Source organism: Hetaerina americana, unplaced genomic scaffold (assembly GCF_022747635.1).
Source record: "Hetaerina americana unplaced genomic scaffold, ioHetAmer1.1.p SCAF_10, whole genome shotgun sequence".
Taxonomy (NCBI): domain Eukaryota; kingdom Metazoa; phylum Arthropoda; class Insecta; order Odonata; family Calopterygidae; genus Hetaerina; species Hetaerina americana.
Window position 1 is genome coordinate 75,999,222 of NW_027286070.1, and position 15,967 is coordinate 76,015,188.

Genomic DNA, 15,967 nt, shown 5'->3' on the forward strand with positions numbered 1-15,967 from the left:
TTCAATCCTGGCAAACGATTTTTGTTTGTCATTGTCATACGTTTGTGTGAGCGCGCGACTTTGATACTGTCGCGCTGGCGAATTACAGAAGTGATGACAACACTCAGCAAGAAATTCACGTCTGGGATATTATTTTTGTAGATAGAATGGTGGTTATATGCCATAGCGAATAATTCTTTTTCCTGCCATAATTTTCAATACAGATTGTCATGTGGAGACATTAACAGTAGACATTTTATTGTCGAAGTAATATTTTTAGGGTGACACAAATTTTGTGACATCAAATATCGCTTCACTGCAGGAACTTTGGACTCATGGAGAGACTTGGTGGACAGAAAAATTGAAAGTCAATTTGTATTTACGCGGATTTGTTCATTCCCTTTCGCGTTTGCTCTATATTTCTCGTCGCAATACTGTATTAATCTCAGATATCGTTTGTGTTCCATAGACTTATTAAAAGGTTTTGATTTTTGATGTATTGTGTGCTCTGAGTAGTTTTGAAGGTGGAAGCGTTCGTTATTCATGGGGAAATGTAATTCTAGGAATTTTTTAAGTTACAGTTTGTTTTGAATGTTGAGACGTTAAGCCGTAGGATTAATCGATGTTAGTTGCCTTTAATTATCGTTCTAGCCATGAATTACTATGGTGTTTGTAATACTCCATGGCATGCTATTTTCACTGCTCATCAATGCTGGTAGCTGTAAAATATTAAGCTTATATTTTATTATGCTTTTCGAGTTTTGTTTTAGTACCATTGCTGATATCTCGATAATATATGAGATATAGTAGATATCTTAATAAATATCTTAAGTTTTGTCAATTTTTGGCGATCGCACGCAGGATAGAAAGGAAGTCTGAAAGTTTAAATTATTTCGAATCAATCTTCTTTTTAATTGCGCTCTTACCTTAGATTGTTATTATTTGGTAATTCACTGTTTAAGGTAAGTTTTGGATGGAAACATTTCTAAACCCCATTACATTTCTAAGCCTCATCCCATAAAACCTTATATATCGATTTAAATTGGCTCTGCAAAAGCTAATGTAAGATTTTTCCTCTTAGCCGAACTTCTTGAGATGCTCGCTTGTCTCGTGAATTCATTTAAAACTTAACATTTAATATTTCTCGTCATTCAGTCCGAAATTAAGCCTCAACACGAAGTAAGGCGGCGGCGGCGAAAAATACTCAGATTTTGTATACGTATCTCTGGGTTGTTCGGTGTTTTATGTTGTCTTCTTTCGCATGAATTTCATAAGGCCTGAGCGCCAAGTTGTCGATTAACACTCTAGTTCTAATAAACCTGCACCAAGGTGCTATTTGTTGGCAGCTATTATCGCAGTAAGTTGAATTAATAAGTGTAATCATGAATTGATAATGCCTCTGTCCAAGTAGATGGCTTAATTCAGCTAATGATCTGTGTGCTACCCTTGCCATTTTTATGGAGCTGTTTATCAGGGTCATAAATAATAGACATCACCCACGAACTCTCTTTCACGAGTGTGTAGACCTTTGAGGTCATCAAATTCATTGCAGCTCTTTGCTATTTGTCAAGCAATAACTTCTTTTAACCCCGTCCATCGATACCGCCAGGTAAGATACTGCGTGTTTGCCTCGTAGCAATGGACTTGGCTCGGCCTGATGCCATCAAGAAGTCCATTTGAATGCATGGCCTTTTATATATGATAAGGGGGATTTGCTGAGTCACCCTCAAAAAAGGGTTCAGAGTGATGCCGTTTTCTTCTAAAATACGTAGAAAGCATTTTGTGAAATGATTTCATTCGCATTTTCCTTGTTCTATCAAATTATAATGTACTTCATTTTCGCAGATGTAAAATCAAACAGTAAACAGCTGTCTGCCATGTGAACGGGCTTGCTGTCGATTTTTTTTAGGTCAAATGCAGAAAAGTAGTCGAATAATATCGACTGAAGTCACTTATTTTAGTTGTCAATCATGTTATCACTACCTATTGCAATCAGTCTAAAGTATCTGCGAATAAAATAAATTCATTTAAACACAGCAATTGCGAATCTCCGCTCTGCTGTTACCCAATTATACTGAGTTTTTGATCTGACATTAACAAAACATTATTGATATTTGCATTTTAGAACCAATCAAATCAGTTTTGGTGTATTTTAAACAGATATGTGGTATTTTTGAGCGTCTGGAAGAGGTTTAAATTAGGTATATAAACCTAAGAGCAATTTAACTGAACTACAAAGGATGCCTGCCTACATCAAATGAATTCATAGACGGCAGGGTGCATTCATATTCTCGACCCTCAGTTTTCTTCTCTTTCCTTCGCCGTTGAATTCATGTTGATGCCAACCTCTGACTGTCATCTTCCACCCTGATCATTTTTCTCTGATGTCTTGACGCTAGTGACATATCTCCAATCCCAACTACCACGGCGTATAAATGAGTGTAGCAGGATAAATGGCCAGCCGATCGGAAATGACGGCGCATGCCAAGTGAGACCTGCATGATAAAATTAAACTCATTCCTCTGAACACATTACAAAAAAGCCTCCCTTTTATATCGCAAAGGTGCGTACAATGAATTGCCAACGGTTGTGTTGAATATATATGGTTGGATTAACATAAAATTGCGATTTGTTCAAAACGGGCGGTCGCATTTTCATATTTTATATTAAATCGTCAGATCTATTCAAATAAGTGTCGAAGATATTGGATATTTGGAGTTGTGTCATTTTCATGGCGCTAGAGCCCTGACTTAAAATTTAGCTTCGCTTTTCATTTCATGCTAATTAGACCCTTCTAATATACTACCTTGATCAAAAAGTTCCCGGAATAACCACCGTGTGGCGCTCCCATCGTTCCGATTTGAGTTCTGTTTTTTTGTTAAATTGGTACATCTGTTGTTGATATTCCCTTTAAATCTTAGTGTCATAACTTGGCATTTGCAAAAGTTACGTAGCCAAGAGTACATCTATCTCTGTGTGTGTTGGCGATTTTTTACAATTTCAGAAATGGATTTAAATTTGCAACAACGAACTTGTATTAAATTTTGCGTAAAAAACGGATTTAGTGGCGCACGGACGTTGGAAATGTTGGAAAAGTGTTTCGGCAACGATTCTCTAAAAAAAACGGTCGTTTACCAGTGGCACGAGCGGTTCAGAAGTGGTCGTGAGTCAATCGAAGATGATGAACGCAGTGGCAGACCATCGACATCGAAAGTCGGTGAAAAAATTGATAAAGTAAAAGAAATGTTGGTCAATAACCGCAAATTAACCATCAGAGAAATAGCGGAGGACTTGAACATTGCCTATGGATCCGCCCAAGACATTGTGGTTAATGATTTGGGTTTCCGTCGAGTAGCAGCAAAGTTGGTGCCAAAAGACCTCAATTTCATGCAAAAAAGAGACCGTGTTGACGTCGCAAAAGACATGATTTGCGACGCTGAATCCGATCCCACATTCATCAAAAGGATCATTACTGGAGACGAGACGTGGGTTTATGAGTACGACACGCAATCCAGACATCAGGCAAGTGAATGGCGTTCACCAAATGAGCCGAGACCAAAAAAACCACGTCGTTTTCAGTCAAAAAAGAAGGCAATGCTGACGGTTTTCATGGATTACAACGGTGTAGTGCATCATGAATTTTTGCCAGAAGGCCAGACAGTAAACAAAGAGTATTATTTGGGCGTTATGAGACGTTTGCGTGAAGCAATTCGCCGAAAGAGACCAGAAATGTGGGCAGAAAACTCGTGGATTTTGCACCATGATAACGCACCGTCGCACAGTGCTATCATTATTCGTAATTTTTTGACGAAAAATGCAACAAATACCATCCAACAGCCACCGAATTCGCCTGATTTGGCTCCCTGTGACTTCTTTCTGTTCAATCGAGTTAAAAAACCATTACGGGGAACGCGTTTTAGCAGCCGAGAGGAAGTAATGGAAAAATCGCAGGAAGCACTGATGGACATACCGAAAACCGAATATAAAAAATGTTTCGAGGATTGGATCAAGCGCTGGCATAAGTGTGTTGCAGTCGATGGGGATTACTTTGAAGGGGACAATATAGATTTAGATGAATAAAGTTGTATTTTTAATTTTCTGAATAAATTCCGGGAAATTTTTGATCAAGGTAGTATACCCAATTTGTTTTATTTTCCTTAATGAGCTTTGCAACACGCATTAATTCAGAGCGGGGAATCATTTCTAGTTTCAGCTCGGTTGTCTTACGGTGACTTCGGGATGTCTTCCGGAGAACTACTCGGTCGCTTTTGCTTTATTTCGCATTAGCCCCTCTTCACTTGTGTTTTATATGCCTTTTAATGCCTCTGCATTGTAACATTGCGAATCCATTTATCTCGCAACTCCGCTTCATCTCTTCCTTTCAGCAGACTACATTTCGCGGAAAACACTCATTATCTCGTTCTTCTGTTTCTCTTCCAAGATTTGTCGAATGGGCGCTTTATTATTGTCAAGCAGGTTATTTTAATTCTTAATCAAGATAAAATCTTGCCTCTCTTAATGTCCTGCCCTTGGAAAAGTAAAAAAAAATGCAAAAAAGGAGCCAATTTACTTCGTAATGTTAGCAAACAGTGAAGGATGTGGATGGATTCTGAAACTAAATCTTTCCTAAACTACACTCAATCTTGCAAAACCAAACTCGCGAATAAATAAATGAAGAGTCAAACCTTCATTAGATAAAGGGAAAACCTCTCAGTCAACCTTTCTTTTTATTGATTTTGCCGGGTATCTATGGGTTTCCCGCGAATTATTATAATGAGCGCATCGGTTCCTCGGACTGCTTTCGAGAAACATTGGCGAGAAGAAATAACGTTGATTCCTCATTTTGCTCACTAGTTTTGAATAGATAAAGATAATTTCACGAGTTTATTCAGTCCTTTAATTCTAATATTACGAATCGGTTTAAGTGCGATTATCTCAGAAAAAGTTTGTAAAATTGACTTAAATATTGAAAGTAGTCAGAAAAATTATCGGAATGAGAACGATGTTTACATTCCGCTTCCAGTTCGGTTAAACGATTTATTGGTATAAAATATCTGAGAAAAGAAAAAACCAATATTGTTTATCATGACCAACAAATTATGGGTAAAAATACTTCTTGAGCTAGTGTGATAGACAAAATAATGCTTGAACTCGTCTCTCTCTCTCAATGTACTTATGGTTCGTATCGTGTAAATAAAAAACGTAAATTTGCATTGTACGCTCAGTACGTGTTATGTTAATGCTTGAGTGAATTTTGAAATGTTTGCTAAAAACGCTTACACATTCAATCATCCCTGTCAAAACATTGCCAACAAATTATTTTTGGTTGAATGTATTCATCAAGTGAAATATTATATATAATTACATGAAAATAATTATGCCATTTTGGAAGGACCTCGTCTGTAGTCAGCAAATAAATTAAATTGATTTTACCCCCAAAACAAAGACGGATATCTATCTATATCTTTCTCTTTATGTCTTTTTAACGAGATTATATCTATGTATATATAATGTAAATTTATATATACACATATAATATATTATATGTATATATATATGTATATATATAAAATTCCCACCCTTAACCGCCATCTTTAATTCCCCTCCCAGAATTCCCTGCACCTCCCCATTTCCCTTCCCCAGACTCCTAACTTCTCTCCGAAAATTTTCAGTCTTACTTGATGGAGGCTTCGGAGAAGGCCGAAAGCTCAAACAATCTATAATGTGAGTGCCCTTTTAAGTGTTATCTATTTTATTTGTGTCCTATTGTTCTGTCCAAATGTTATATATATATATATATATATATATATATATATATATATATATATATATATATATATATATATATGTATATATATATATGATATGTAGATATACATACACGCGCATCGCATCAGCAGCAGGGAGGACAATGACCCGCGCAGTGGTGCACGAGCAGGAGTGGATCTCCTTCCTTCCAGGCGCGGCAAGGGAGGGGCACGGTGGCAGTATCTTTCGCGCGTCTCCACCCTCACCTCCCCGTCCGACCCACCCACCCCATCGCCCCGCGCGGGTGCTCCTCTTCGCCGAGGATATTGACATTTGACCAAGGTTACAACCGATGCATCACACCAGGAGAAATGTGATGCTTGTGGTAAACACGCGCACCCCCATCCCTCCCCGCTCATTCAGTGAGCGTGCGCTCCCACTGCGCATGCGTTGCACTCTCAGGCGGCTACTACTCCCTTTGAGCGTGGTCTCCTAATCAGATCAAACGGAAGCATCGCACGACGCAAACGCACTCGTCTCCGAAAAAGCGATGAATGGGGTAAGTGGCCGCGCGGGGGGGGGGGAGGGGGTGACTGGCGATGACGTACCACCTGCTCACATTCCCAAGTGAATGCACTCGTGATTTCAGCCGCGGTGAAAACGTTTTTTCTCGAAACCAGTCCGTCTTGCGGCGCCGTGTTCAATAAACGCGATGAATTCCCAGCGATTTCGTTTTATAGAGGAGGATGGTTGTATTGTGACGGTCACCTGCATCGTAAGTGCGGTTAATGACCTCCTTGCAGCATTCAAGCGCGTTATTTTTCCTTCAAAAAAACGAAATCGTTCTCAGAAGAGAGAATACATGACTATGGGAACAAGTATTTGCCATTTTTTATCGTATTATGTGTTATTGTTTTTCTCCGAAACATTTATGCAATAATACAAATACAAGCCTGCCTGTAGACCTTGGGTACGCCGTGAGTAACTGTTGGTACACAGTAGAGGTAGAGTAGTACTTCTATTCTCTGGTCTGCTGCACGTGCTTTTGAAATAGATGGCCTAGATGCATCACTTTATGGAACCAATTTCATCAATTACAGCTGAGGCATTGAGACAATATCCTGTTTTTTATTGATGTCCTGTTACTTGTAAAAAAACAATGAATTCGTACTCTTTTTCAAGCAAATCCAATTCAATCACATTGCTTTCTACTATTGTTGATTTTATCTTGTAATACTATTATTTTTAATAGTTTAACATTGTCTTTAAAGGCAATTTCACCTTCCGTGTAAATTTGGCATAGAAAATGTCGTTTTCTGGCCTTTTGGTTCGAACTCCGTAAAAATTAGAAATATCTGTAGAGTAATTAGTTGCAATTTTTTCTTATCGAGGGCTTTATAGTCGATTCAAATCGAAGGATTAGAGGCTCTGGCTGAGAAAACTTATGACTATTATTCGCGCGTGAATATGCGTACGCGATACATTTTTAAGGATAGACGTGTCATTTTGGCCAAGTATATTTTTATTCGTTGCCATTTTTTTAATTCACTTCGAATGTAGCCAAACCTAAATCACATCGTGTTTATAGCGATTTAATGTATTCAGTTCACTTCTAACAAATTATACCACTGCCATTCAGAAAAATAATTTAGCGGGTTGCAAATGTAATTTCATCTGTTGAAAGCTGAGTATAGCAGTTTTTCTAAAAAATCTTACATTTTCTGACATATTTTACAATATAATTCTCAGGTGCATGCAATAAACGTTTCATTGGAACAAAAAATCGATAAATCGAATCAAACCTAAATTAACTTGTAGTAAATAGTATCTGGTCTTGATTCCATAAAATTTCGTGTCTGCATTAATGGATTTCAAAATAGCTAATATTAGCTTGAAAAGACGTGTCGCTTTAACGGCCGTGATGTCGATCGGATAACGAAATCGGGTGATACGTGATTCTCTGCACATTTTGCGCGTTGAACATTCTGCTGCCCTCGGAATTCGTATCGAAATACAGCCCTCTGCCAAAATCAGGACGTGCCAAGGCCATGGATGGCTACTGCCACTAGGCCCGCGAACTCCCAAGCAGATTTCAAACAGTGAGAGACGTCAAGAGAACCGCTTATGATCTTCGTATGATCCACCAAGTGCAGAAATGTGGCAATAACTATAGAAGTGCTCAATTTTACACAAATAAACCGTTAACTCTGAAGCGTAATGCTGCTCTCTTCCAGGACGACGGTCCATTACACTGATGAAACACATGACTTTCTACGCAGGCTTCTATCTTTTGTTAGATTGGTAGGTTTAGGATGATTCAGTTCTTTCTAGTGCGATCCGTGCGATTATGTAAATTTCAGTCTTTCGTGTTAATATAATTAGAACGGAATGAATTGCCCTTAGGAAATCAACATTTATTAATTCCTTTCGTTTGTGAATCACACTGACGTTAAACCACAGCTTAACGCTGAATCTCATTCATTATCAAGTAGCTTTCACGGATTACAAATAGATCATTGCACGAAATATAGTAATTTAGTTACGCGTGGGCTTACATTAATGACCAATTAATGATGAGCAAAGGTGTCTTAAACGTAGCTATTACTTAACACAACCACTTCTTGGCTTATTTAAATACAAAAGTTAAATCCTAACGAATTATCTATTAAATTTGATATGAACTAAACTTGCATTAAAATTTGACATTCTACTTATGAACACTTTTTCCGCATAAATTCTCCCTTAATGCATTAATATGCGTATTCAGGTTAGAAGCCGATGCAAACTATCGGGTACCAAAATAAAAAAGTTGGAAATATAAATAGGGAGAATGTTGATCCGTGAAAAGCAAATTAGTCTACGCACTGTGACTGAAGATTCGTGTACAGAAGTAGAAATAATAGCAAAATTTTCCCTTCGCAAAGTTTTTCATCTTTATGGCTTCTTCTTACTGGACTGCTTCTTATGGCCATAAATCTTGAAGGGTATAAATTCACATCCTAACTCGGATGGCATTTTCTTTTTACCTTTCCAGCTTTACGCGTAATTGTTTGTATGGTTTTTCTTAGACGCCGTTTGCAGAAAAAAACAATATTAAGCATTTGAAAACAAAATTTAAGCTTCGATAAAATATTGTATTCTAAATAGCTTCACGATTTATTTAATATTTCCTCATAAGATGCTTTCATTAACTTTGGATCCCTTCAATCACGCAGTAAAACTATGATAATGTTGACAGTCGAGGGCTTCAAGCAGCGCGAGCTGCGATTGGGGCGAAATAAGGAGTGCTTCATTCGAATCAAAATACTCGTAAACTGCGTGAATATTGTGTGGGAAAATATTCAAGATGTATGATTACTGAATGCATTCAGTAGGGACCAAAGGATGTATTATTCTTGCTAATTTACATTTACAAAGTTTTACTCACGTTCAATGATCACAGCATCATCCGTCTCGTAGGTGCGGTAGACGGGGGTCTTCTTATCGAGATCGGCAGAAGTAAGGCACGGGAGAATGGCGATGATGAGGGGCAAAGAGATGAGGAGGAGAAGCCGGGGCGGAGGGAACCTGGTAGGGTATCTAGTCCAAGGCACGTTGTGCTCCCGACGGGCCATGGTCCATTGGTATACTGCAGCAGCACTCTCCTATCACGAAAAAAGAACTGCACAGCACGTTTAGGAGTCGTTGAAGTCACCTCCTTGCGATCACACTAAAGGGTCTTCTATCCGCCGCCTGCGTCGTCGTCTGCTGTCTTTTGAGAGAGGAGACAAAGCGGCTCCGACGTGTTGCTTTCTTTTTCAGCCGCCCACCTTTCCCTGCGAGAGGTACTTCACCGTCTGCTTCCACGCGACCGGATAGGCTCTGACTGCCAAAGGGAGTCCAAGGTGCCTTTTATAAACGTTTCGCGACCCTCCCCCGCTCTGCCCCCGTGTTTTCCCTCGCCCCCCTCTCCCCCCTCATCCCCCGCCACTTTTCCCCCTTTCTCACTCCTATTCTCTCTCCGTCGGGCCCTCCGTTATAATTCCCAGTCTCTCCATCCCCCTCCTCCCCTTCCCCCCTCCCATCCCCCCCCTCTCCATCTCCGGCCATCTTTCGCTCTCCCATCCCCTTCCCAGTCCAGACTTTCCACCTCCCACTCCTCTTTCCAGCGGTGTCTACCTTCCAGGCCTCCTCCTACACCCCTCTCCGGTTTTTCATCCTCCTCCTGCTCCCCCTTCATCAAATCTTCCTCGCCTCCTCCCAGCCCAAACCCCCCTCTCTTCCCAAATCTTCCCCATCTTCCTCGTGTTCCTATCCTAAGCAAGTCCCACTTCCTCCTCCCGCCTCACATCCATTCGTCTTCTCTCCCGTCCCAATCTTGAGCATCCCGATCTAGACCTTACCTAACTCTTGATCTCTGTATTCCTCGTCCTCCGACCATTTTCTTGCCGTTGAGTTCTTTGACGTTTATTGCGTTCTAGTCATGCTCGGCGAAAGTTGGCAGATGCCGCTCGGACATTCACTGATGGCGACAGTTTTTTCACTGATGTGCCGTGGAAAGAAGCATCGACTCTAATTGATGATGGGTGAAAATAAAACGCAAGAATATCGTATAGGGAGCTCGTATACTAGTTTAAAAGCAGTTGAGTTAACTCTGAAAGTTGAAATGTGAACGAATTATAGTATGTTTACACTGATGGAGCTTCTGATAAGGTTAGTGAGGGATAATGGAGTGAGTGATTTGCGATATGTTTCATATCAGCAGAAAGTCATTCCAGTTATTTGATTTACTTCCCAGAGAGAGGCCATCCAGATGACGCACAAAGACGAATAAATGACTTCAGAAAATGTTCGAATTCCACTTAAATTAACACTCTTGGCGAAACTGGGACTTCTCTAATGTTTGCAGGGCATTTCAAGAGACAATATTCAAAATCCAAGCAACCGACATTTACCCATAATTATCGAAGCCAATTAAAAACCGCTCGTTGCATCAAATCCTCCCAGAATGCTTAAATCTTCCTTTGATTCTATTGAGCTTCTTGTGATTTATTTAGACGTACCCTTTTGTGCATTAGAGTAATTATTTGCATCAATTTGAGTCGTTTCGTGATCAAAGGGGCGCTATTAAGATCTTGGAAAAAACTCGAATCGCAAATTTTAACGAGTGAAGTACTCAAAAAATTTTATCCAATTTTTTTTTCGGTAATATAATTATATATTTGCCCATGACTTAATAATTTAGATTAGAGTGGTGCGATAAAATATTTGATTAATTAAAAAGAGATATAGTATTCTTAAGAATAAATCAATAAATCAGGAGTAAATACTAGAATTAAAGTGCATAAGTATTGGACAGCTGCTTCAGACGCCACTTGTAATATAAGGGGAAAATTAACTGCATTGAATGAAAGGACTCGCACGAAAAAAATTGTTTATGTCTCTAGATTATTGTGAATTACATTTATGATTTAAAAGAAGGCTTACGAATATACGTGAATTTACGTGGGTAATTTGTTCCAGAGGTATCCCTATTTTTTAATTTATATTTGGTTTTATTCCCGAGAACGCCTCTAGGCACCCAAGCTTTCTGAGTTTGACCAGATCTGGGAAACCATAGCTGGTACTGGGAAAGGAACTGGCCCACCTTATGACCCTGATGTATGAATTTCACGCGCCGCATAGGGTTAGGTGCCGGATGAACTCTACCCTTCACATCAAACCGATCTTCGAGTTGGTAACTGTGGTTGGCTTTTGAAGTGATGGACGATTTCAAAAAACGTCAAGCTGTTCTATGTGATAAGATGTTCAAGGCGAATGATTTTTACACTCTGAAACTGTTGAATTGAAATGCACATTAGCGGATGACTCCGTTAAAAGTTACTGTTGCGGCATCTCCCGCAGTTTCTTTGGAACTTGTCAAAGTGAAAACACCATAAGTGTTTAAAGTTGGCTTTAACCTCGTGGACTGTGGCGCCTTGCGCACGAATACGAATGCCTGTGACATTGTATGCACGGTATTTCGTCACAACATCTTGTTCCTTTAAAAGCCCCAAAATTTTAGAGTTTAAGGCGCGTTGCGCACGACTACGAATGCCTGTGACAAAACACCATAAGTGTTTAAAGTTGGTTTTAACCTCGTGGACAGTGGCGCCTCGCGCACGACTACGAATGCATGTGACATTGTATGTACGGTATTTCGTCACAACATCTTGTTCCTTTAAAAGCCCAAAAATTTCAGAGTTTCAGAGGACGCCTCGGTAGCTTAAGTGGCTAAAGCACTCGACCGGATATTGAGGGATCTGGGTTCGAATCCCAGTCAAGGCGAATGATTTTTACACTCTGAAACTGTTGCATTGAAGCTGTTCTAAATTGAAATTAGCGTTTCCCTTCCTTTGATTTGTGGTATTATGTTGATTCTCTTGCATTAAAATACAATAAACGTTAGCCAGGCCGCTGATTTAATGTGGGCATCTTACGTATGACCTCCACTGATGTTACTCTCTTTACGATACAATTTTGTAAACTCGCAGTGCTTAAGAGTTCGTTTGAGTAGAATTATATTGGGTATGTTTTTCCAAATTATACACTTATGATACGTAATAATTTTTTAAGGCTGTGGTAACATACTATATGTTTATTTATGTCATTAAAAAGAATTCTTAGAAAGGTTGTTAATATTATATTATTACAATCCCATCATTATCTTCTCCACAAATGCCTTTCTTTCCTCGTGAAAGAGGTGAAGGAATTTGTGGAGAAGATTGCGCCCATTTACAACTAAGTCGTCCAGCTGTAATCTTTCAGTTATATTTGCCTTGTACTTATTCTGAATGGCTTACATTTAAGATGTTGCTGCAAACCTAACTGAAATAGTTCAAATTTAAGCGGGGCTTGTCGAAACATTTTCTGAGAAACTTCTTCCTTCGTTCCAACTCACATTTGATTCCAACTTTTTCTTTCAAATCCCTAAGCGACCATTTTTCTAGGATATACTGTTCATTTTAATCTTTGGCCTTCGTGTTTTCTCTGGAAAATCTCTCATCGGTCCCTTCCTGCCTTCGTTTCTCTGTCATTCATGCCTCATGCTGGAAGACAATTGTGGGGAAAGTTCTGTTTCCACTCCTTCAAGCTATCCTCTTTCCCGAATAATCACTTTCCCACAAACTTCGATCGTATGGTTTCGGCAGAAAAAATTGATCATTGCTCTCAACTGGTAAGAATTACCCCCCTGTTAGTATGTTTTCTACTGGTCGAATTCCATTACCTGAAACTTAATTGTGGTGTTTTTATTTTGATTAAATCTTTTTCTGTCATGATTAGAATACACTGGCGGTCAAAGAACTTCTTTCATTGCTAACAGCGGCGTAAATATGTGATATTTTCCCCTTAGATAATCCCGCAATCAATATACTATTTCATAATTTCTATATTTTCTTCACTTCAACGCTACTCACATAATATAAAAACATATAATGCATTGGTATTTTCTCAATATTACATTTATGTTAAACGGTAAGTTATGCTGGAAATTATCAACCATTAAGTTTTAAGAAAAATAACAATGAAATGAAAAGAATCTCTCTCATTGCAATCTCACTCACCATATGGTTGGAAGTATTTTATATACTGTACGAGCGTCACGTTTAATTCAAAAAACATAGTGGGCATTATATATTAATTTCAAAATTTAACTGAGGTAATAGATTGTGGAAATCAAAATTAAATTACGAGGGAAATACTTTATTGCGCTACATTCAGAAGAGTCTATGTGTGCGTGTGTGTGTCTATATATATATATATATATATATGTATATATATATATATATATATATATATATATATATATATTATTAGGTAATCTACCGGTTAAGGTAGGTTTTTGAATGGACGTATTTACTGATTAAATAATTTGTGACCCCTAGCAAAACACAACATCCTACTTTACATCAGGTCCCTCTTCAGCTCTGAGTACTTCCTTCCTCCCTTCATCCCGTCCAACATCCCTATCCTGTTCCTTCCCTTTCCTCGGTTGCCTAACATTCTCCCCTCTATTACAGCCTTCAACATCCCGCTGCCGGTCAATACCCCCTTCAGCCACTTTTCCTGCCTCCATAGGATTGCTCCCAACAAACCCCACTCTTCGCCCACCATACCAAGTACTTCCTCGTTTGTTTTCTTCTCTGTCCATTTCACCTTCTCCATTCTTATGCCTTATTTAGTTTCATCTCCCTTAATGCCCTTTCTATCTCATTGTCTAGTATGCCTGGACCTAAGCTATCTTCCTCTACCTCATTTTCTCTTTCAATGTCTAACTTTGTTGGTCTTAGCTCTTTACTATACAGTTCTTCTATATATTCCTTCCATCTTTCTTGGATCTTTCCTGCGTCAACTATTACCTTACCGGCCTTATCTCTTACTGCAATCGTTGATCTCCCTTTCTTACTTCCCGATAAAGATATAACTTTGCAGTACAGCGCACCGATTTTACCCTTCCTCTGCAGACTTTCCATATCCTCGCCCTGCGTCTTCAACCAAGCTTCTTTTGGCCTCAATTTATTGTTTAATTCTTTGTACTTCATTTTGCCTAACTCAGTATTTGCATTCTTCCATTTTCGCCGCTCATCCATCTTTGTAATCATCTCATCCGTGATCCATGGTTTCCTAGTCCTTTTAGTTTCAACGGTTCCAATAATATCTTTTGCGGCTTTAGACAACCCTTTCTTGATACTTTCCCATTTTTCTTCGATAGTTTTTAGCTCTTTACTATCCTCCATGATTTCCTCTACCGGCTGTGTGTTTTCCTTCCTTTTCAAACCATTTAATGCTTCTACATTCCATTTTCTAACTCGTCGCCCCTGCCTTATCTTTTTGAAACGGACGCTGCATTTCATAACAACTAAATTGTGGTCAGAGTTCGAATCTGCTCCCGGAAAGCTGTGCGAATTTATCACCCTGTTCCTAAACCTGTGTCTAACCAGGAGGTAATCTAGCTGATACCTTTCTGAGTCACCTGGCATTTTCCATGTATACCTGCGTCTTTTGTGGTGTCTAAACCAAGTGTTGGTGATGACTAACCCCTGACTCCTGCAGAACTCAACAGCGCCTCCCCGCGGTCATTCCTCGTGCCTAAACCGTAGTCTCCGACCTCGTCACCATCTCTTCCTTCGCCTACCGTCGCATTCCAATCCCCCATCACTATCAAATGTTTCCCTGCAGGAATACACGCGAATATGTCCCGTAACTGATCGTATATCCTATCGATCTCTTCTTCCTTATGGCTGCTCGGTGGCATGTATACCTGAACAATAACCAAGTTCATCGGTTCTGGTTTAATCTCTACTAGTAATAACCTATCCGTTACGAACTCTATGTCGACTAGACTTCTTCCTACCTCTTCATTTAATACTATGGCAACCCCTCGTTGGCTCTCGTCCCCGCCGCTGTATATTATTCTATAGTTATCACTCCAGTAATCCCCGCTATCTTTCCATCTCACCTCGCATAGACCTAAAATATCTATATTTCCCCTTTCCATCTCTCGCTAAACATTCTCCAAGTTCCCTGTCCTCATCATTGTCCTAACATTCCACGTTCCTATCCTAACTAATGTGGCCTTCTTCTCCTGTGTCTTCTGTCCTGCTGCTGCCGGTTTCCCCTTGCAAGGGTTTCGTGGAATGACGACCGCGGAAGCCTTGCCTCCCCCGCTGCCGGGCACGACACACGGCCGATTGGGCCGAGCCCCGTGGTTGCCAGGACTCAAAATATCTCTATTGTCCATCATATTTTTCTTGGGAATGATAATTGAGGTGGTTTCCCGTTGCCTTTCTCAATAGTGTTTTAACGTGACACCATCACTTACTGGCCGCCCCACAGGAGTCAGACGCCATTCCAGCCGCCTCACTGAGGATTTTTATTCGTCGACTCAAGGTTGATTCTTGCCAGTTTCTTGCTAAGTTTGGATCTAATAGTGAGTAGGTACTCTCCTGAAAAAAGAACTAGAGAGAAAAGTTCTTCCGAAAATGTAAAATACTCAGGGAAAACAAATACTTAAGTTTTGTAGTTTGAAATTGCGAATAATTTTTATACCCAACGGGAGTGTTTCATTTTTAGGTAAAATTGTTTCTGAGTCTTATTTTACGTAGATATTTACGGTTGCCAAACCAGTTGTTACATTATTTACATTTGTAATTAAAAATGCCCACATCCTTTAGGAGTTCTGTTTGAATGGCTTAATATAGGGTGAGCAAATAATTATCAC

The 15,967-nt window shown here is 39.5% G+C and overlaps 1 protein-coding gene across 1 annotated transcript in view; it reads right to left on the reverse strand.

Annotated features, from left to right (window-relative positions):
• Positions 1–9,568, reverse strand: part of LOC139699363 (serine proteinase stubble-like) — a 74,841-nt gene extending 65,273 nt beyond the window's left edge. Inside the window, exon 1 of the mRNA XM_071598179.1 lies at positions 9,155–9,568. Coding sequence (XP_071454280.1) covers positions 9,155–9,341 — 187 coding nt within the window. The 5' untranslated portion in view covers positions 9,342–9,568. The remainder of the gene's footprint in view (positions 1–9,154) is intronic.
• Between the last annotated feature and the right edge of the window lie 6,399 nt (positions 9,569–15,967).